Source organism: Anser cygnoides, chromosome 16 (genome assembly GCF_040182565.1).
Source record: "Anser cygnoides isolate HZ-2024a breed goose chromosome 16, Taihu_goose_T2T_genome, whole genome shotgun sequence".
In the NCBI taxonomy this organism is placed as follows: domain Eukaryota; kingdom Metazoa; phylum Chordata; class Aves; order Anseriformes; family Anatidae; genus Anser; species Anser cygnoides.
This window is the reverse complement of record NC_089888.1, coordinates 8,086,282-8,108,161: the sequence shown is the minus strand read 5'-3', so window position 1 is coordinate 8,108,161 and position 21,880 is coordinate 8,086,282. Positions and strand designations below refer to the sequence as shown.

Here is a 21,880-nt window from a genome sequence, read left to right as displayed (position 1 = left end):
GCTCGTTTGCTTTTAAAACTGAAAGGAGCATATTTCAAAGAAATGATTTGCCCAGAGTTAAAATAAAGCACATCTGCAATGAGAGATGTACAGAAGTGCTGGAAATCAGAAAGACAGTGTAAAGAAGTACAGATATCACTAGAACAGTTATTGTCATTATTGTTATTTCAGTAATAGGCAAGCCATGGCAAAAACATAAGTGCTTCTGCGCACGTGACGCACTGCAGTTAGTATAGGTGGACGTGCAAAGAGAGCCCACCTCCATTTTGCACACTGTGCAGACAAAAGCTTCAGCTTGCCACGGACACCAATTTCCAGTGCAGCTGGGTGTGCACATTGAAAAAGCAGTCCTGATCCTGCCCTGCGGTGAGGTCTCCTGAAACTGGCAGATGTTCAAGTATGTTCACCTGCTCTACCTATTAGCGTCCTAAGAAACCACAGTCATAGGAACATCCCTGAGGTGACAGACAGACACATAAAGGAACCCACGGGAAAAAGAAACTAGAACTCCATTGCTTGAATCTAGAGGATGGAAGGATTTATTTTAGTTAAATGGACTTTGAGTGTCCATGCTTCAGCGCCCTTGACAGCTGCATCAGTTCAAAGGGTGCAGAGAGCACCACCTCCTCTTTTTACACTGTGTAGCTGAATTGAAAGATTTATGGTGGATCTACTCCAAAGATGTACGCTTTCTGTTTGGGTTGTTCCTCCACCACCCACATTGTCCTAGCGATGATTCATGATGTCCATGTGGCCACCATAAGAGTTTGGCAGGGGAAAGCACAGTCCATTTGCACTTTTCTCCTGGACCAACACGAAACTTCTCTATCACTCACAGCACAGCAGCAGTAACCAGTACACAAATGGGAATAAACAGAATGCAACCAACTGCATCTGATTTGCAAATTATTACGTGATAATTAAAACAAATAAGAAGGGGGATTCCAAACCTTTTTTTTTTTCTTTTTTTTTACTGCATTGTAAAATACAGGCTCTAACTAACACCCTCGACCTTCAGCATATTCAAAACCCTTAACAGCCACAAGACTGCTTTCCAAGCTCTCTTTCCAGATCACAACTGAAAGAATACATGCACTTGCAAAATCTCTCTGTACAATCCCATCCAGTTGCTTCCCCTGACCTATTTTTATTCAGATGCACTCAGTTAGGTTTCTCTGAGTTCAGATCTTCTAACTCCTTGAACCCAATTCTGCTTTTGTGTCCTGACTCTCTAATTCATGAGCTCCTCTGCCCTGCAGCAGCTGAGGATTACAATTGTTCATCAGAAATAAGTAACCTTAAAAAGAACCTAAAACTATAATGCTTGCATGTTGGTAAACCTTATCATTAAGAAAATTAATGTCATTTAGTCATCAGCAGTTCAAACACAAGCGCTTTATCCCCCTGCTCACAGACAAAGCACTGAGCTCCAGCCCCTTCAGTTCGCTTCCTGCTGCCATTTCCTGTCGCAAGCCTAAAATGAGTCTTTTACAGACTTCTTGGTGGCGAGTTAATTGCACTAGTTTTAGTATAATACAAAAGGGCAGCTATTTTCATAATGACATCCCAGCATAATTTTGGGAATATTCTTTATTTTCCAGGTATTTCTAGTGGAAAATATACATATGTTATAGAGAAGTAAAAAGTATTCATTATTGTTCTTAGGAGCATGTTGTATTTTGGTCACAAGTATGAACAGTTCTACAATTCTCTCTGTCAAAAATAGTGAGTGAAGAATTGCCTACAAAATCCAGGGGAAACTGAAGTATGTTTTGAGCATTCATCTGAAGGGTAAAACCTAATTTACAACTGTGAACCCCCAAGAGCAGTTTACTCAGTTGTGTAAGTCACAGAGACTTCGATCTCAGCACCTGGATCGTTGCAGACACTAATCCAGACCCCACGCTCAAGGTACACCCAGATGGTAGAGCATCTGTGAAACACTGAACAGGAGAACATCTCGCTGCACAGAGGTTTTTTTTAAGGGACAAAAAAAAAAAAAAAGTCTTGCTACTCTCATCTTAAACACCAGGCAAACAAGCCTAGCCAAGGCCCTCTGCAGAGTACAACATGCTGAAAGCTATTAGATGCTTTTCCACACTGCTGCTCTCTCCCTTGCCATTACTGCTAGAGCTAAAACTGTTGTCAAAAGTGCGAAATCAAACACCACTTTCTAGCACAGACAAGGCTTGTGAGCTGCTAAAATGAAACTCAGAGAAAACTGCGTTTCCCCGAGAGGTGGTGCACCTTCCTGCCTTCACAGAGGTACAGTTCTTTCTGAGGCTCCCTGGGGCAGCGCTGACAGCTGGGAGAGGACGCGACAATGGCAGGGTCACGCGAGCAGCGTGCTATCCACCCACCAGAATGTTTATTGTGGCTTAGTTTGCTGCTGAGCAGCTTATCAGAGCTTTCTGCACAATGCTGTGCAGACAGGAGCTGCAGCGAGCAAGCTCTCCGAGGTGAGTGCAATATCCACCTCCTCCTTCCACCCAGCGACATTTCTAATTGAGAATTGGGCTGTAGAACCAGCCCTTTTTGTTCTGTGTTCCTGCAGTCTAATGCAACAACAACTAAGTAAGGCCATGGTAATAATTAAAATAGCCTACAGTTTATAAAGGGAGAAGCTGAAAGTCCCAGGTGTGTAAGATCCTAACTTTCAGGCTCTCTGGGACACTTGATAACCTCTACAAGCCATGCACAAAGGCCTAATTCTCCATCTACTGCAGTCAGTTGAAGTCACATCAGCCCCTGCGTGATTTGCATATCCAGATAAGCTTTAACGTTCCTTGCCTTAATGTACACCTATTAAAGAAAGCGATCTTCACATTAAAAGCACTTCATGGCATATCTGCAAGAGGCATTGCTACATTATAAAATGGTGCATGGACACACAGAGCTATCAAGCCTGCAGCATGGCGCAGAGTCCCCTAGACACACTACATACCACCATGCACACACTTCTCATCCAGACCAAAGCCTTGAATCAGGTCTCCCGTCCTCTAAATTCCCCCTTTGCCAATCATTTATTCAAAGTCCGGTAGCCTGAGACTGACCACAGAGATGGCCAGGGAGCAGTGCAGGATACGGAACACCGGCATGCAAATCTCTGCTCCAGACTGGGCACTGCTGCTGGGATAAGCCATGGCTCTCCACTACCAGGAGGTAAAAAAAGAAACAAAAAAATGCAGTTTCCCCAGCAGTGAAGAAAAGCTTTAGATTTAGTGTGGAAAATGTTGTTGTTCTTTTTACTTTCTAACATCTGTTCCAGCCAAAGCCTTCTCTGCTCTCATATGGAAATAGGGGCTGGGCATTTCAGATGTTTCCTCGAAATGGCATTAAGAGCTACCTCTTTTTTAGTGTATCATCTCCTTTAGTTACTGCAAAACATTCTTGGGACAGGTACCGTTGTGGGCTGCCAAGCATGTTCCCATGCACCTTCATGATTCGCTGACATCGACGGAACAGTGGCAGCACAGTGGGAAGGAATTAATACATGGTCTTAAAAGGATATAAAGGGTGCCAAGAAAATTGCTCTGACTGCACAGGCTCATCAGAACCTTCACAGTTCAGAGGCCTAGTGGCCTAGCAGCTCTCCTTCTTGCTGGGAAACAGCATGGCTTGCTGGAGCTGTGGGAAGAAAGTGGGGCCTCCAGCATGGGTTTTTGTTCCCCCACTTCACCAGCTGATGCCCACGTACATTAATGTTTGGCTTGCTTTTTGCCAAAAGCATTACCCCATAAATCACCCACATGCTGTTCACTTGGGTGATGCTATTTCTTAAATCCCTTCTTGCAGGTCACTGGATATATTGCTTAGGCTTTCTCTGCCTTAGTTTACTGACAGAAAACTTAGGAACAGCGTGTTTTCTTAGCAATGCAAAGGGACTGTGAAGTTTAAATAAAATTGCTCTTTTACTTTTTTTATTATTTTTACTCTTGCTGCTCTTTTGTACTGCAGAGTCCTTTGTCTCACTAAAACAAACAGGAGTAAAGGATGGCAGAGTCTGGTCTTTCATATTGCAAGATGCTTTTCTGATCCCTGGATGCTGTTATTATCCTTGCAGAGCACATTATTCCAAACACAAAAATCAAGCCTAATGAAGGGTAAGTTAAACAAGTCCAGACCATTTACAAAGAAACAAATGTCATTTTGCAAAAGCCCTAAGAAATCCAATAAAATACACATACTGCCTAGTGAGGTGAGAGGAAATGCCTGTATGCATATGATATTAGAAAAGAAACAATTCTGCTCTGAGTAAACAGGTAACTAACTACAGCAGAATGCATTTGTTTGTGTTTCCACCTGTAAACAAGAAAATCTGGATTTCTACTGCCCACCTGAACCATTAGACCATGCTAAGCATATTTTCTAGGGTAAGGTATTCTTTGAGTCAGAAATCAAGTGGTATTTATTACGGCATGCCATTGTGAAAACACAATAAAGAGAGTTCAGCAAAGGCAGTAGAGGTGATGCTAGGCAACCAAATAACTCCCGGTAACCAGTCATTATTCCTATTATTTATATTCATCCAACACCAACTAGGGCTTGGGACCATCTTGTATTGTCTCTGTGCAAGTTAAGCAAATAAACAGCCAAGATGAAAAGAGAGATAATCTGTAATCTGCTAGTCATTCCTCTTTGTGACTGCTCAAGAGCTAGCAATAATACCCCAAAAAATTGGCAAAACATATTTTAAAACATGCAGCTCTATTGGAAAAAAATATTGTGCTACAACAGGGAACTTTTCTCTCTGAATTTGTTTTGCTACAAGTCTGAGCCTTCCTTTTGTGAGTTCTTCATGTATCTGATGTACATGGTTGTGCAGTGCCAGCCTGCACAGACAGCAGGACAGATGCATGGGTGTGCACAGGCTTAGATAGCTGCATGATTTAACCTGATGCCTCGGTTTGCAATGGCAATGCTGAGGTGATGCAAACCTGTACACGTGGAAGCAGTGCAAATTTCGACTGTATTTCAGGGGTATGTGGTAAAGTGAGAGACAAATCCTTCAGAGAGCTGAGCAGCGGCCTGCCTGGGGATAATTGAAAGAGAAAGAAGCTTTACAGAAGCAGGCCCTTACTCAATAAAATATATTTTTATATGTGTTTTGTGACATTTTGGATTATTTTCCATTTAATCTCAGCATGTTTCACAGGCTTGAATTTCATTTGCCTGTGGAGGCACTGTTTCCCTTCACACTGTGGGGAAATATATATTTCTGTTTATGCTTAAGAGGGTTCTTTATAAGAAGTGATATGAAAACTATCAATGTGGAAACTATCAATGTTGAAAATATCTGAAAAAATATGGAAGATGCAGTGATGTGTTCTTGTGTCTCAATATGTGTATAAAAATAATTTTACTTTGATATCAAAATACATATTACACACATTTTTCTCTCACAGACTTCTAAGGACAGAAGCCCCAACCTCTGACTATAGTTCACTTCAATAAAAATGGTCATTTCAATTGTTATTTCTACAGTAATGTTTACAAAACATGAGATTAAATAAGCATAAGGGAACATGTAACGGTCATTTAATTTCTTTGATAATGTACCCTTTTTCTGCTGATTCCCAATGTCTATATTCTTGTGAACCTTCCCCATGACATGGCTTTGATTTACTTTCCAACAGTGCCTGCAAGGCCAACGATGCAGATGTGAGCTCCCAGGGCTAATTTTACTCACAAGGTTACCTCACGAGATTTGGTTTTACTTGGCAGAACTTGAATGGGATTACTCACTGGAGTAGAGTTACTCACGAGCAAAAGTCTTAGAACAATATCATGAGACACAACAGTACTGCAGGTTTGCCTTATCACATTAGGGAAAGTGAGGAAAAAAAAATGCCCTACCTGAAGTTTTCTCTGTAAACACAACCTTGGACTCTGCTGTGAAATTTTGTCCAGTCAGAATCATCTGTTGTCCTCCATACACAAGGCAGCTGTCAATATCTTGTCTTTCAACCATTGGAAGTTCATGAGCAGACCTTTGGGCTGTGGACAAAATACAGACATGAATGAAATCAACTCTGTTTTACCAGCACTTTCCAAATCTTCCCAGAACTATCCACAGATCGATCTTGTCATCGTTACCATCCACTGACTGCCAAAGCAGCTTCTCCAGGGTGCTAAATTTAGGTTTGAGAGGGAAAAATAAACTTACTCAAGGCATTTTATTTGGAAACATTCAGGAGCTGGCTGCAGCGATTCAGCTGTGCTGGCCTTACTCCTTGTCCTTGAAAAAGGACAGCTTGGATGAATGAGCTGGAACTTGCCCATGTCTGTTTCCAAATAAATAGCCAAATTTTCAAGTGCAGGCACACTACAGTCCTGGAGCCCAAAAATTCCACCTGCAGAGAGGATTCCACTGAATAACACTGAATTCCTTCAGAAAAAAAATAAAAATAAACCCTTTCTACAAAAGCCCAATGCTTCTCACAGAGACCAGGCCCAATGTTGGGCCTGGCACAGCCTGGTTGCCAACAGAATCACCGTCTCCATGTGCACACAGCAGGCCTCACACACAACCAGAGGGGCAATCACAAAGCTGCATGTGTACAAGCAGGCCCCAGCTTTATTATTCTTTTCCTCGTCAGTCAGAAAACCAGGACAGCACCATCTCTCCAACTTTGGTCCTCTCAACCCATTAAAATGGCCATTTGCATGGTCAGGAAAGCTTTGGAGAGTCCTGGTTACCATCCCTACGATCCTGTTTCAACTCTTTGCTAACAAGCAGCAGGAGCCGAACAAAGTGAAGATGCGAGAATTGTTCCCTGCAACACAGACAGCTGGAAAATATCAGGAGCTTCCCTGCGAGCAGACCAGGTGGGCAGCAATTTGGGTCTGGTGAACTGCGAGTTCATGACCTGCACTCAAACTCCTCCAGATTCATCCACCCCAACTGGAAAGGCCTCCAGAGGATGCCGCTCATCTATTTAACAGCTGCCTTGGCTGGGTTTTAACTTTCTCTGACAAAGAGCCTGTTCCCACGAGACCCCGAGCGTTTGTGTCTTCACTGAACACCATTCACCACTGAGCCAAAACTAAAGAAATGTTAACCTGTATGTTCAGTGCTGGGCCTCCACTCGCACACAGGCAAGGCTGTGGTCCAGGCACCCTTTTACTGCTCTGAAACCTTCAGAGAGCCGAAAATCCAATGGCTCTTGGCTGCAGCAAGAGCTGCACAAACTCTCTCACTGCATCAAAAACAAAGCTGGGGTATTTGGTGGGAAAACATAAACGTTAAACCGTGCAGACAGGTGTCTGTGGGAGAAGGGAACAAGGCTTTTTTTCTCTTGTTAGAAATACAGATAAGTCAATATTCGTAACTTTCTTGTGCCGTTTGAGAGGCATTTTTTAAAATCTATTTAAAACAACCTTATGACTCATTGTTCCCTTCAAATATATTACAACAGCTGGGCTAAGATACTGCCAATTAAGAATATATATTCAGATTATTTTCACAGAAGCTGCTAATTTCTTTCACATGGCTCCATGATTAATTCCTATCCCTAAATACTCATGCTTTTGATGAGTTCATAATTGGATTTATCACAAAGGTTTGTAACCTCAAAGGCTTACAAGTAAATAGCAATAACCAAAACCATGTCTACAACGCTCAAGAGAAAATGTATTTAAACTTTGCCCTGAATGCTCTTTATTCCTATTCAATCCACAAGTTTCACTTCGAGACAGTCCCAAATTGTCAAAATTGCAGATTAAACTACGTCTCCTGCAGATTTAGTGTCTTAATAGAGAGCTTTGTACCTGACATCCCACTGACCAGTGGTTCTCAAGGCTTTTTCAGGATGAGGAAGGACACATTTTAGCCTGGAAATAACCATCTGACTCATCTTAAATACATCTGGAACTAGGCAAGCTGGAAATCACTGCCGAAAACCAAGTCTCTATCCAACTTCCATAGAGCGCAGTGTTTGTGTATGCTGCAACCTACCAGGGAGCTGGGGAGGACAGCAGGTTCACTGGGGAGCCTGTTCATCCATGCTCCTCAGAAACCCCAAACCCTGCTGCTCTCCTCAGCTGAGCTGGGCAGCCAAGCAGCACTGCCTGGAAGCCTGCAGTGGGCAGAGGAGCGTTGGGGTTTCCCTGATGCAGCCCCATGCTGGCCACCAGTAGACAGGCTGGTGCAAAGCTACATTCAGGCACAGCTACAGCACAAGCAGGCTACTGGCATCTCCAGAAGTGCTTTCACCCAGGCCCAGAATTAGTCATACCCGTAGGTGTAAAAACCCACATCTGCTTTAGATGTGCAGCAGAACAATGTCATTTAGAAATCTTCCAGCTGAGTTTCACAGTGCAGACATCATGCTAATGGGAAGAATGGGCTAAAGGTGGAGAAATTCAGGTACCTACTGAGCATCAGGCTTCCCACTACATGTTTTGTCTGCACTCTTCTCCCACTGGGTGGTTTGCAAACCATTTTGTAAAAAAATTTAAAAATTTAATTTTCCAAGATCTTATTTTTCTCCCAGGTCTGCAAGGAGACTCCCCTATTTCCCATTTTCACTAAAAAGGAGGCTCAAGGTTCAGCATGGAGCTGCCTCAATAGGATCACTTTATTTTTCTCTGCAAGAAATATTAATTGCCAATAAATCCCCTTCCTCTAAGGCTCACGATGGGTGGACTGCATGCAATAATTTCACACTATTCCTTCTCTTCCCCCAGGGGTTGGCACTTCATAAAGTGACCTACAGCTACTGGAGTTTATGAGCTTTGAATAAACAAAACGCTGTTGATTTAACCAGTTGGGGTGTTTACTTTCAATAGCAACAGTTACTGACATAAGGCAGCAAAGCAAATGCTATAGAAATACTCACACTTGGCCTGAAGCAGTGTGTCAACCTATTAACAGGGGACATTATTTTTCTATTTTATTTGACTGTCTGCAAATCAAGATGTCATGGATGCACAGTGCCAAGAAACACAATGCGCACAGTGACATGAGAGAGAGAAAGGCAGCTGCTGTCCCAGCCACTGCACCACCTCCAGGCACCCCCAGCCAGGAGGGATGTGGCCCCTGCACCTCCTCCCCTGCCCACAGCACCCAGGGGCCTGCATGTCGCTGCCAGGCCGTGAGGCTTGTCCCCTTGGTCTCCATCCCTGTGCCAGCTGGTGGAGGAAGCGTAAAGACAGCCTAAACATCTGGGCTGGTGGGCCAAGTTATGCACATGGGATGCACAAGCCTGCAGGCTGACCACAAGAAAATGTGCCAAGGCTCGGAGGTGGTGTTTCTTGCTTCCCCACCTGCTCACAGCACCTACAATCACTCCTTTTTTGTCAGAGGTTACTGGGCTTCGAGGAAGAAAAAGGGATATTTTGAGACAACTGACTACTTGGATACATCTATTGTGGCTCCAAATTCTCCCCAGGGGAGTGTTACCTGTACGTGCCCCTTAGGGAATCACAATTCTGCCTGAGAGCCCCTCTTGCTCCCCATCAGTGCTCCTCCACGCGTCCCCTTGATGAGCAGCTCCAGCTCTGCCTGAGCATCGTGTTTCCTTCCACCGGCTTGGAGAGCTTCCAAGCACTGCCTTGTCTTGCCCAAAGGCTGACTCGTTTTATGAGGAGTCTTAACTGAAGCTAAATGTATCTTAACAGCCTCTGGAGAGGAACCGTCTAGGCAACCTTTCTCCCTGCATGTGCAAGAAGAGCAAGGGCCAGATCAGGGAATTTACACGATCTGCTTCTCGGGAGGAACAGGCTTGTGAACTCTGTGCAGAGCAGTGGGTCTGACAGTCACTTGCAGAGCAGATACTCCATAGCCCCCATGTATTAGCACAGCTTCTCAATATCTTAGTCTGTGGACTGACTGAAGGGCCTCCATGCAGACTTCTGTGTACGTTGAGGCCAAAGAATAGCTTCTCCATGCCACCTGACACCTGCAACACCAGATCCAGAGCTTAAATTGACGTGTTGTCCCTATAACTGACTCTATAGTTGAGCGCAGTTCAGGAGAGATCATATTCTGGGTGGTCACAAGGAGCAGGGCTGAGGACCACCTGCAGCGCAGCAAGGACAAAGCTAGCATTACCCCTAATTACCTCTAACTGCCTTCACAAGCCAAGTAAACTAAAACTTGGATATTCAAAAGGGGGGGGGGGGGGGGGGTCAGAACTTGCATCCCAGCACAGCGGTCCCCCCCAGGCCAAATGTCCAGGTCTCTCTCTGGACACCCTGTCCTGGGCTCACCCAGCTTTCTGGAAGCCTTTGAGCCGTGACTCACTGCCCCTAACATGTCTTTCCAAACCCCCAGAGGCTCTTGGCTCAAGCGACTGATTCCTCTTGGATTGGAGAAGGGCAAGTAGAGCTGCCTGTCTGACGGTTAAATAAATAAATAAATAAGTAAATCCCAAACTCTAGAAGCAATAGCAGAGACTTAACAGCAGCATAATTTGTTGTGGGATTAATTCTTCCACCTCAGTGCAAACCTTAATGAGCCAAAGTAAATATCTCTTTCCTCCTGTCACACTGTGTTTATTTACTGTGAACTGCTTGCCTGCGGTAGGATTGATAGGAGCAGTGCTCCTGTGCCCAGTGCCTATCCAACATGTTAACGTCCTGAGAGCCTCTGATCCCATTCATCACTTGCTGAAGCACCCTGAGCTCTCAGGGTGGGCACAGAAGCAAAGGCCGGGGAGCTGCAGCGTGGGAGCTGGGGGAGGACCAAGGAGAGGAGACATCTCTAGCAGGCAGGCAGGCACCAGCAATGCACCCCATTGAGGAACAACCTCGTAATTGGAGGGGTGGGAGGATTACCTCCTGGTAGGAGTGTTGGGGAGCTGAAGGCTTAAGTGAGAATCAAGTAAATAAAGCAAACTCCCAGCCCTTGTGATGTGAAACCTTGAAAATGTGATTCAAATGCTACCAAAAGAAGAACCCCCATATGGGATGACAACAGTTTCCAATTTGTTGCCAGCAAGACTTAATCAGCAGTTTGTACAGAGCCATCCAAGAAAAAAGCACCAAAAATAGAGGGCTTTTCTCCACCTCCTTCTCTGCACATAATTTATTTTATGATGCCCTTGCGAAGGAGGAGTGACAAGCACTGATGGCAGCAGTGTCAGATAAGTATGATACTTTCTATGAACTGCAGCCAGCTCACCAAAACAGCATGTGATTAATGACAGGAAAACCATGGCCTCGGTTCACTTCTCTGTCGATCATCTCTGCGGGTATGCACAGCATTTCCCTTTAATCCCTTGTGGAGGAGATCTGCTGAGCTTAAATTATGCTCAGAAATCCATGGTCTGCGTAATAAGCTGGGTCGCTTGCTTTTACCAGCAGCACTACTGCAAAAAGGGTGAGCATTTTCCTTCTGACAGACTTTCCAGGTTAAAATCTTTTAATGGCATGTTAAAAGTGGCAAAAGATGTCAGAATTAACTTTAAATTAGGAGAGAGAAATTTTACTTTAGGAAAGGCACCAGGTTTTGTGTCAGCTGTATTTACGGCAAACTGCATGGCTGTCTTGAAGTTGAAATGAAAGGGGGAAAAAAATCCTTTAATTCATCTGGAAACCATGCTACTCTCACAATAATCTTGCTTCTGGGTAAAATTGCAATGGGCACCTCTCAGGTGCAAATAGACCATTTGCTTCTGCTTTTTTATCTCAGTAAACCAGACCTGCTTCTTGCCTGCTGTTGTATTCCAACCGGCACAACTCACGGCCGAGGAAAAGCACTCCCTGCTTTGCCAAGACAACATTCTTTTGAATGACTAGCTCTTTCCTCTGTAGTTATTAATGTGTCAAGTATCATAGGCTCAGATTGTCTAATACGATGGGAAAATCTACTAGAAGGAGAGAAAAATAAAGGAAACTTCCAGGGAAATTGATTAAAGGGAAATTAGATATTTGACCCAATTTAATGGAACAAAATACTGTCAATAATAGAAACTATTTTAAATTCCTCGGATGGACACACTGTTCTTTAGTAATAAGTTTTGTTTGTTTTGTTTTTACCACCGTGGAATATCTATTATAAGAACAAGATTTTAGAACCTTTCTCTCTCTCATGCCAAGTGCCATCATTTGCATTTTACTGCATTCACGAGCTCAGTTTAGTTTCAGCAAACATGGATTATATGAAACAAGAACCGTGAGACACTTTGGGAAGCTTTAAGCACAATCCATTAGAATAAAAACTATGACACAGTATGAGTGGTACTCCTCATCTTACATTCACATCTCAAAGACATTTGCATAGAGCGATTTTTGGTTGCCAGCAGCATGGAGTAAACCAGGCAGCCTCACGGGTGCTTATGTGGCTACTCTGAAATCCCTTCAATGTCGCTTCTTTCCTGCTCCACGGATATTTCAGCTGAGGAGTAGAGATATGACTCCACTGATACTCACCAAGAAATGAGCCTCAGCTCACACTGAACAGCAAATCAAAGGAAACAAACAGAAATAATATTGCAGATGTTGTCTGAATAGTTTGAGAATAATGATCAGGTCTGCAAATACCAAAAACCCTCTGCGGCAATTCACTGAGTGGCTTTTTATTAGGGCTGCATGTGAACGGACAAGTTAACTCTGTAACCCTTCAATCCCTTGTGTCACAGCAGCTGCGTGTTAGCAGTTCTGTGATAGCCACTCAGATTTCAGACATGCTGCGGTGCTGATGACAATATTGTATTTTGGCACCAAAGAACTGTGATTGAAAACTGCTTAGTTCTAATTATATTTTCAAGACATTGAGAGATTAGAATTCACATTTAGACTCAGACTTCAGGTCATTTCTGTCAAGTTTTCAGATCCAAGATGCTTATGCCTGAGCAGCAGCTCTTTACTGCAGCACAGGATGGTGGCCAGGGGATACTCACATGCAAGCACCTGCACCCCGTGCTGCTGGAGCATTCTTGCCCTGCCTCTGCACCAGGTTCAGAGCAAGCCCTGCCTGTCCCGGCAAGAGCTCACCCTCATGAGTTAACCATATGCCTAAAACAGATCTGCACAGTCAGGGATGTGCATGTGGACATGTACAGCTGCAGCAGGAATAACCCTGCAGACATGCACAGGCAGGGAGTGGGGCCATGCTACATGATGCTGCACGGACCCAGTGGCTGAGATCATGGGGACAACTCACCTAGCTCCTGTGGGCTTGCTGCCATTGCAGGGTGTCAGCGTGGACAACAACCAGGAGAAGAGATTTTTCTCACCTTTCCAGCACCACACCTCAAAGACAGTGGCTTTTTTTATCCCTACCTGAGTGATAGCCTGTTGCTACAATTATCAGAGGACTTTCAAATGCCTTTGTCTCCTCAGTGGCTTCAGAGTGAATCAACAGGCAAAAGGAGAGAAAAGCTGCAAGCTGCTGAATGTGCAGGCATGTCTGGATATGAGGTCCATTTTGAGGCATAACTTACCATTTAACAACATAGCACCTTCATGGTCCTCCCACACAGCTGCCTGGGGAGGAACTTGCTCCGGATGATTCTTTGAACCTGTGAAATCCCCTCCTAAAACCTGTCAAGTGCTGAATGTGACACAGATGAGGTGGAACCAAATCGCCCCCTAGAAAAGCAGATACTTCGCAGTTCTTGCTTCATTGCAGCTAATGATCTGCTGACACCAGTGGGAGTGTTTAGCTGGGATCTGCTTCTGCTGAGGAGAGCACTCAGATGTTCTGTTGGTAGCAACAGCGCTCTCGAGGGAACCCCACTGGTGAGGCCAGTTATCTTAAAGCTGCTACTTACTGAGGCTTTCCCAGTGGGATGTTATTAACAGCTACCAGACAGGAGAGATCTCAGGAGAGAGGCTCCAGGGACAAGGGCTCCCAAGTGGCCACGTCAAAAAAATGAAAAGCAAACAGTGATGAAACAGAGAATCCCAGCAGCACAGAAAGGGGGGGATGGGATGCAAGGACAAAACGTCTCGAAGTCCCAGCGTGCCCCTTCTGCTACACCAGGGCTCATCAGCAAGTCTCCTGGGCTTATCTCAGTGCTGCCTGTGAGAAACTTAGAATATCACCTCTAGTGTGATTTAGCCTGCATTACGAGCGCTGGCTGAACCAATTAATATTTTTAACCTTCTTCCTAGAACCTGGCTGCGATCAGAAAGTGCTAGTGAAATGCAAAAACACTGTAAATATGTAACATACATTCTAAATGGAAGAGGCTTACTTCTCCAGGTTACTTTACACTCTATTTCCGTGAATTCAGAAAAGCACTGTTCCCATATGTCCTTTGTTGTCTGCTAAGCAGCCCAACATTTTCTTATTTTCAATTTAATTATAATAAACTTATAAATAAGCCACAAACTAATAACCTGACTCTTGGCTTCTTTTATGCCTCTAGGACTCATCAAAGCAAACACATCTCAGAATAAGTGCCTAGACATCTTAAACAAGCCGTTGCGAATAGCAGTCATTGCACAGGCAAATGAGGTGTGCACATACCATTCGGAAAATGTGATCTTATTCTGTAAACCGTGACCGGATTTCTGCTTGAACGCTCTTTGATGATGGGCACAAATACAGTGTGCTGTCGTGGGTACTAGAAATGCCTAGCTCACTCTTCCTGAAAGCAGTGTTTGCTTTTACTGTAGGAGACTGGAATAACGGTGATCGGTGGGCTCAAAAAAAACCCAGGGCCCATCTACCTTCTGCTCTGGACCCATGCTGGTTATCTGTACAGTGGATGTAAAAGTCACACCCAGAGTTCCCCCACCCAAGTAAGTCCCCATTGCAGGCAGACATGGGCTGCTTTCACTTGGAAAAGAAATTGAGGGAGAAGCCAGGTGATCCTTCACTGTGATTCCCTTCTTATCAACAATATTTGCAGTTTACTGAATGTTTCCTTTAGCAAATAGGCCTTTGTTTCAGCAAGGACATGTCTGGGGTGGAGGCTGCTATTGTTTCAGGCATCTGGTCCCATAGAGGATCTTGTTTCCTATGGAGACAGGTGGTGGCTACTCCCACTGTTCTCCCTTCCCATCACAGTGCCCAGAGACTTCACACAGATGGTAAAATGCTGAGAGTTGGTATCCTCTCATAAAAATTGCCAAGAGATCATACATATCCATCATCCTCTCCTTAGTCTTGCCTTGTTTATTCGCTTCTACTGTTTTTTTCAATAATTCACTAGTCACAATTTGTCTTGATTTTATATCCAAAGTTGGCTCCTCTCTTATAATAAGTAGTTGTTATTTAAGTAAAGCCTGCATCTCAATAAATACACACGAGAAACTCTTCAATGACTTTCTTCACATAACTTATGGCAAGATAGGTTCTGCTAAAGGGGTGAGTCATTCAGCAAAGGGAGAGGAAAACTGTTCATTTTGTATTTGTGAAATCCCCAAACCACTGAAAAGGCACCATTTATCAACAAAAAGCATCACAGGATGCACATAAACCAGCGCAGTGGGTGGAGCCCTTCCAGAAATGACTTCGACCCTGGGGGCACCTTGCTGGAGGCCTCTCTTTCTCAGGATCCAGTACGTTAAAATGAGTGGGAGGTGCAGGTTTCTCAGTTTACACACTTATAAAATTTGCTCCCCAGAAATCAAAACTGCAAGCTTTCTTCTGTCCCTCAGGGGAATACCAGAATAACCTGGGCTTTCCCTCCTTCAGCTGCAGCCTCCTGAGCTGCACACCCCTCAGCACCATCACCTAGAAAAAACAACAACCAGTATGTGCTCAAGCCTTGAAATCCAACCTGTTCTCCATTTCATTTGCCACCCCATGTCTGTATTCAAAGCCTCCAACCACCAGCTTGTAGATAACAAGTTCTGGTTGTGCCGCTACTACAAGTATGACCACTCCCGGGAAGGCAGGCAGTGTGCACACTCCTGCACAAACAGGCAGGATGCATATAAGCCCCATATGCACACCCACACTGGCTGCCTACAAATCTCAGGAGGTACTTACAGCATTCAATGGGGTTTGATGCTGCTTGCAGAGAGATGATCCTGCCGTTGGACTCGGGGATGTGCACGCGGAAGACGAGCCGGACGCGGGTGTTCTTCCTGCCAATGTCTGTCTCGCCCTTACGCAGCTCAATGTCCGCGTTCCTCAGCTTCAAAATCCCAGCACAGTCGATGCTGCCAAACATACAAACTATTCAGAGCAGGCACAGCCTGGTAGCAAAGAAGATTCTTCTCTGCTCCCATTCACCACAGCCCTTCACAAAGGGAGGATGTCAGGAGAAGGACAGGGCTGAACGGCAATGAGAGGATGAGGGCTGCTGAAACCAGCATTGCTACTTAACATTAACCAGTACATACACACTGGTTAACTTCTCAGGAACCCCACGTAGCCTAGCAAACTTGTCTACAGCAGAGCCCGGGCAAGAAGAAGCACCAATTAACAGTTACAGGATCTGAGCTCAGCAACAGTCCTCAGAGGGTGCAGTGAGTATTAACAGGCACTGCCAAACTGGTTTGATATCAATTTGAAAGACAGCATACATTTCATATGAATTAAAATCACATTTGGTGAGGATACACCCCGAGCTGTTTCCTACACCCACACTGTTCCTCACCACTGTATATGTGCAGGGCTTTATTATTCCAGGGTTACTTGTTAGGAACAGACAATCACGTTCCATTTAGCACTTGGCTGCTTAAATTTGAGATGTGGGCTTTTATTTATTTCCTTGGGTGCAGAGGGAAGGATAAGCCTGAAGGAAAGGGAGAAATGAGGTATATATTCTGGGGGAAAAAAAAAAAAAAAAAAAGATATACAAAGAAAGAATGTGGATTTTGCGATGAAGTAGGGGGGCTTAAAAACATAGCTGCTCTGCCAAGTTTGTCAGTATCCTCTGAAGGATGGAGATACAGCTCTTCCCTCTGCAGAGCAATCACTCTCGTGCTGCCTGGCACACATTCAAGCCCAAAGTTTCAGACTGGTGCCCACTTCATCCCTCTGCCTCCATAAAACTGGAAGAAATAATACATTAAAGATGTGCCTGTACTTGCTTTTCTGGTAAACTATTACAACAGGAGAGGGCGATTTCATGGCCAGAGCACTTGGCTGAGTTCAGGAGAGATGTTTTCTATTCCGTTAACTGTTGTAAAATGTAATGTACACTTTTCATGCACTGTCTACTTACTGCTCCTTGTTTCTCATTGTGTCCCTGCAGCATATGGACTTTATGGACTTGAGATTCGTGTCTCATTTTCCTTAGTGCCATACCAAGCCATTCTAACTTTGAATATGACTGGCAATTACAGTGTAGTTCCTGAAGCAGTTGGGGCAAATAGCAAAAATGCATACATGGTAACTCTTTGAGCAGCTTTAACCAGGTGCTTGTAACTGTCTGTTCATACCTTTGTAAAAAGAGTCTTAAATTCATGCTTTGGAAAGGGGAGTCCTTCCAGAGCAGACATCTTTATTCATTTAAGTGACTGCTTTCCATAGGAGCAGGAATTTCAACATGCCACAACTTTGCTAATAAAAATAAAAATGCTTACGTTGCTTTCATGTTGTTTTTGGGTTCCAGTGGGATCTCTAAAACTTTGGTGTTGCCTATGATTTTTTCATAGCTCGTGGTGGTGACAGTTTTTCCTGTAATGCGATGGACTTGATAGAAAGCATGGGGTTTAAGTATCCGTTCGTCTGCTGTCCCAATGAAGATCTGAAGACCCAAGGGTTTGTTCTCCATGTAACCATGAAGCTGGCAAGACATTAAAAATCTATTATCACACACGGGGGTTGCAATGCTCTCATTTCAGGAAACTAAACAGATCTACAGACATCTACACAGACATGGAGATATAGATAGATAGAACTACACATGTAGTACAGACTCTTCCCTACTCTCAGGGACAGACAACCTCTTAAGAGTACTTTCTTGTACATTGTACCAGGGAAAGGAGTTAATGGAAAATAATGGTTATAGTACTAGATATATCAAGAAGGAAAAAATTCCAGACAAGCTCTCCATTACCAGAAATTTGCTGGTTGTCTCCAAAATGTTTTGATAAATACCCTCAAAAGGCACATTTTTTAGTACATTTGTGCATTTCGCAGTGACTGAATCCTAAACGAGGTTCAAAAGATTTTTCTCTGTGAGGTGGACAAAGGTGCAAAAGCAGAGGTGGTCCCCTGCACCTGCAGCCCTGGGCAGGGCTTCCTGCTTCCCATCAGCAGGAAACACAGCAAGAACAGAGTCCCCTGATTACATTCCTGCAGGTATAAATTGTACCTTCTACAGACCTTATTAAAGGTATTGGAGTTAGGGGTCTTTGAACTGGGCCCTGTGTAACATTCAACTTGTAAACCCTGGTGTCTGTCCAGCCTAGCATACAGTAAAATGACTTTGCCTCTGCACAGCTTATGATTCCTTCTTCAACTGCTGTAAAAAATACTTTTAAAAACCCTTAACAGGAGGTATCTAGCAATTGTGTCTGTGATTTTGAGAACTGAAATGTTAAACTATGTATAAACATTTCAGAAATTAACAATCCCTGTCACGTCTCTTTCTCCGGCCTTGGCATGTGTAAGGCCCAAACTCCACAGCTCTCCCATTTCCCTGTTTACCTCACAACTGACACAAGATGCCTGCCTTCATCTTCATAGCTCTGCCCTTCTCTTTGTCCTCTCATCTTCTACCCAGTTATGAACGTATTTTCCCAAACTTCCCAAATCCAGTCCTAAACGCCAGCATCAGCTTCTCAAATGCTCGCAGCATTGTATTTTCTGCCCACCTGCCTCTTCTGTCAGGGAGGATGTTCCCTTTTAACATCCACATCTCTACGCTACAAAGCTCTCTGTCTCCAAGATTCTTAAATAGTCTTAATAGGAAATATGTTCTTTTTTTCATGAAATCACTTATGTGGGCTTGAGTCACTGCTCCTTGCAACTCATTCTTCCCTTGGGATGGTTCACCTTCAGCCACTTTTCTTGCCTTACATTAAAATACTATCTGTACAGGTAGAGATGGCCTTTTTGCTCTGTGACACAAGGAGGTCTTGGCTGACCTTAGAGGTGGGGACCTCTACAGTTCAAAGACATTAACAGACACTTCTGTACCAAATGACATGCTCCTAAACAGTATTTGCTGCAAGAGAACCAATAAAGCCAGAATTTCTCCATAGGCCAGGAGACAAGGAAATATCTTCTTCTCTATTAACATTCAAAATCACAAATCAAACCATTCTGAATTTTTCACATAACCAAAAATGAAAAACAGACATTTATTTACCACATAGCCAATGATCTAGCTGAAAGGGAACTTTATGGTCTGAGACTCACTGAATTTGTTTTCAATTATTCTGTCCACATACAAAACCTTGATGAAGCCATACAAAGCAAATAGTACTGGAAGATCACAGAAAAGGAAGATCAAGCTAATGGTATTCATGGCCAAACCTTTTTTTTTATTTTTTATTTTTTTTTAATTTTTACCAGTCAGCAGGAGGTATCTCTGCACAGAAGGACTAATTCACCCCCTGCAAGGGGACCACATGCAGCATCAATGCAATCCTGGCAGCCTTCCTTCAGTATGGCAAATGTAAAGCGACACTCACTCTTCTGAGCTATCATTATTTTCGAGCACATACTTGCAAGGCACACGAAGACAGGGTCTACGCCCCAGAGATCTTGCAACCCAAGGGCCCAAATGTGCAGCCTCCATTCACATGAATACCTCCACTGAAGCCAACAGGCCTTGAGAACAGGTCGTGCATGGAAGAATTACAGAACCCGTCCCTGCCACAGACCATACACCTATAATAACTCAGTCACACAAGTACTTCAGTAGGCTGTTAGGAGGGGAAAAAAGGATCCAAGTCTGCACCAATGTGCTGCTAGGCTCTTAGAGTGAGGCGGCGGAGGAGCAGAGCTGGACTCCAAGGGCAAGGCTTGGTGTTGAAGGAGCAGCGTTGCCAAGAATGATGGCCATGAGGAGATTCAGAAATGTGCCGAGTGAGGTGAAAAGTTAGAGGACTAAAGCTGTCAGAGGTCACAATGACAGATCTATTGGGAACAGACCTGAATGTACAAATTATCCCCTGCTTACCCATGAGGAGGCCCGGTAAGCCCAGGTCCTCTGGGAGCCATACTGAAACCCAGCCTAAGCACAGTAGTTTCAAAATCCAAGATTTCCTGGCCTTCAGTGAAAAGCCATTGTATCAGAAAAGGCCATATTGTCTTTACAAGGGGAGAGGGAGAAGAGAGGAGGAGCTTTTAAGTACTAAGCATGGTTATTGTCATGCCTGATGGAATAATTGTCAATCCAGCTGGGATGACGAGAGGACTCTTTGGACTGGAACAGTGGCTACAGCGACAGCAACACAGCACTCGTTCTGTCTACAAACTGGCAGAGCAAAACCCCAGAGTTATTGATGGGAGACTGGAATGGAAGAAAACAGGTAATAAATTACAAAAGAAAATTTGCCCCAAGTGAGCACAGTCAGTAGCAGCTGTAACAGAACTGGCAACGTACACAGGTTTTAAAACTGGCCAACTTTAAAACTAATTGTAAGTGGTGTTTTTCCTCATGTATAGAGTGAGTTCCCAAGGTAAAAACTATTCCTGGTCTTCTAATAATAAGAATGTTCATAGTTGTGTGTCTGCGTAAATGTATACATAGTTAAAAAAGGAAAGGAGTCGACTGTCTGTTCATATGGCAACATCTGTGTCACCTGTGGGACAAGGGGGTACAAAACACAAAGTAAAAGAACTTCTGGTCCTTCACAGAACAAGACTTTAAATAAATCGCTTGATCAGTGGAAGAAAGTAAGGTAATTACTTGGTAATTTATGACATTATGACAATGCTTTGGGATGACATCACCATAAAATCAAAATAGCATTATAAAAAGCAAATACAACGAGAAAAATACAAGAAAGCATCAAGCACCCCAATTTAAAAGTGTACGTCCTTATCTTAATTGTTTATATTTTACATTTTAAAGGATAATAAGTAAAGGTGATCTTTTAGCATAAGCATTTCCATCTATCATTCATATGCTAAGAATACATCAGGATGACTTAGGAACAAAGACTGAAGATGGACAGCTCACAGAACTGCTCCAGGCACATTAAAGTCAGAGTTTTACACACAGTTTTGCCAATAATTCACTATATAGCTTTGGTCATGTCATATAACCTCTCTGTTTATTTGTAACAGGGCAATAGTGATGCTAACCCTTTTTCATGAGGACAGGAAGGAGTTAATATTTTGTGCTGCATTTTTATACAGAGAAATTCATTGTGAGCTAGAATGAAAGAACACATTAGGGCTTTGTTTCAGATACACCTTTCCTCAAAACTGAACCGGGAGAGACTGCTACTCTCCACAAACACTCACCTCCGCCACGCTAGGCAGCTACTTTACAACTTAACCAGAAAGCCGATCCTTCCTTTGGTGGCACAAAGAAGGAGAAAAAGCAACCCTGAAAGAACCCTACAGAGAAGCAAAGACTTAAGACATTTTCAAATAACAACTCTGATGTTCATCTTTTCCTTCCTCAGCAACAACCAAGCCCCTGTAACGTCTCCGTTTCCCACTCCACTCTTTTGCTCATCTCTCGGAAAGGGAGAGCCCAGCACGCACTGCAGCAAGCTGCAACTGCCCAAGGGGAGCGCCCAACGCTTTGCTGCTCACTCAAGCGAAGTGGGAGATTCACCAGAGACAAGAGCGGGGGACCAGCACTGTGCCAAGGTGCTTTCTTACCATCTTTCTCACTTGTTTCAGTGAAGAAAAAGAATTCATCTGGATTTCAGTTTTGAGAGAGTGAGAATCAAGAAAGATTTATGAATAGAGAACTCTGGAAGGAAATAATTTTGTGTATTATAAGGTGAGCTATTCACAATAAAACTCCCCCAAACTGTATACAGATCGAGCTGGAAAAAAACCAACACCTTTGAGTCACATTTGCCACAAGGGGAAAGAGAAGCCAGACATGATGTGTAC

The 21,880-nt window shown here is 43.8% G+C and overlaps 1 protein-coding gene across 11 annotated transcripts in view; it reads right to left on the bottom strand.

The window, feature by feature from the left end:
• NFATC2 (nuclear factor of activated T cells 2) overlaps positions 1–21,880 on the bottom strand; it is a 111,870-nt gene that overhangs the window by 46,058 nt on the left and 43,932 nt on the right. For all 11 annotated transcript variants that reach the window (XM_066978140.1, XM_066978141.1, XM_066978146.1 and 8 more), the window contains 3 exons: positions 17,434–17,636; positions 15,890–16,062; positions 5,857–5,997 (listed from right to left, as the gene is read on the bottom strand). In XM_066978140.1, the coding sequence (XP_066834241.1) occupies positions 5,857–5,997; positions 15,890–16,062; positions 17,434–17,636 (517 nt within the window). The remainder of the gene's footprint in view (positions 1–5,856; positions 5,998–15,889; positions 16,063–17,433; positions 17,637–21,880) is intronic.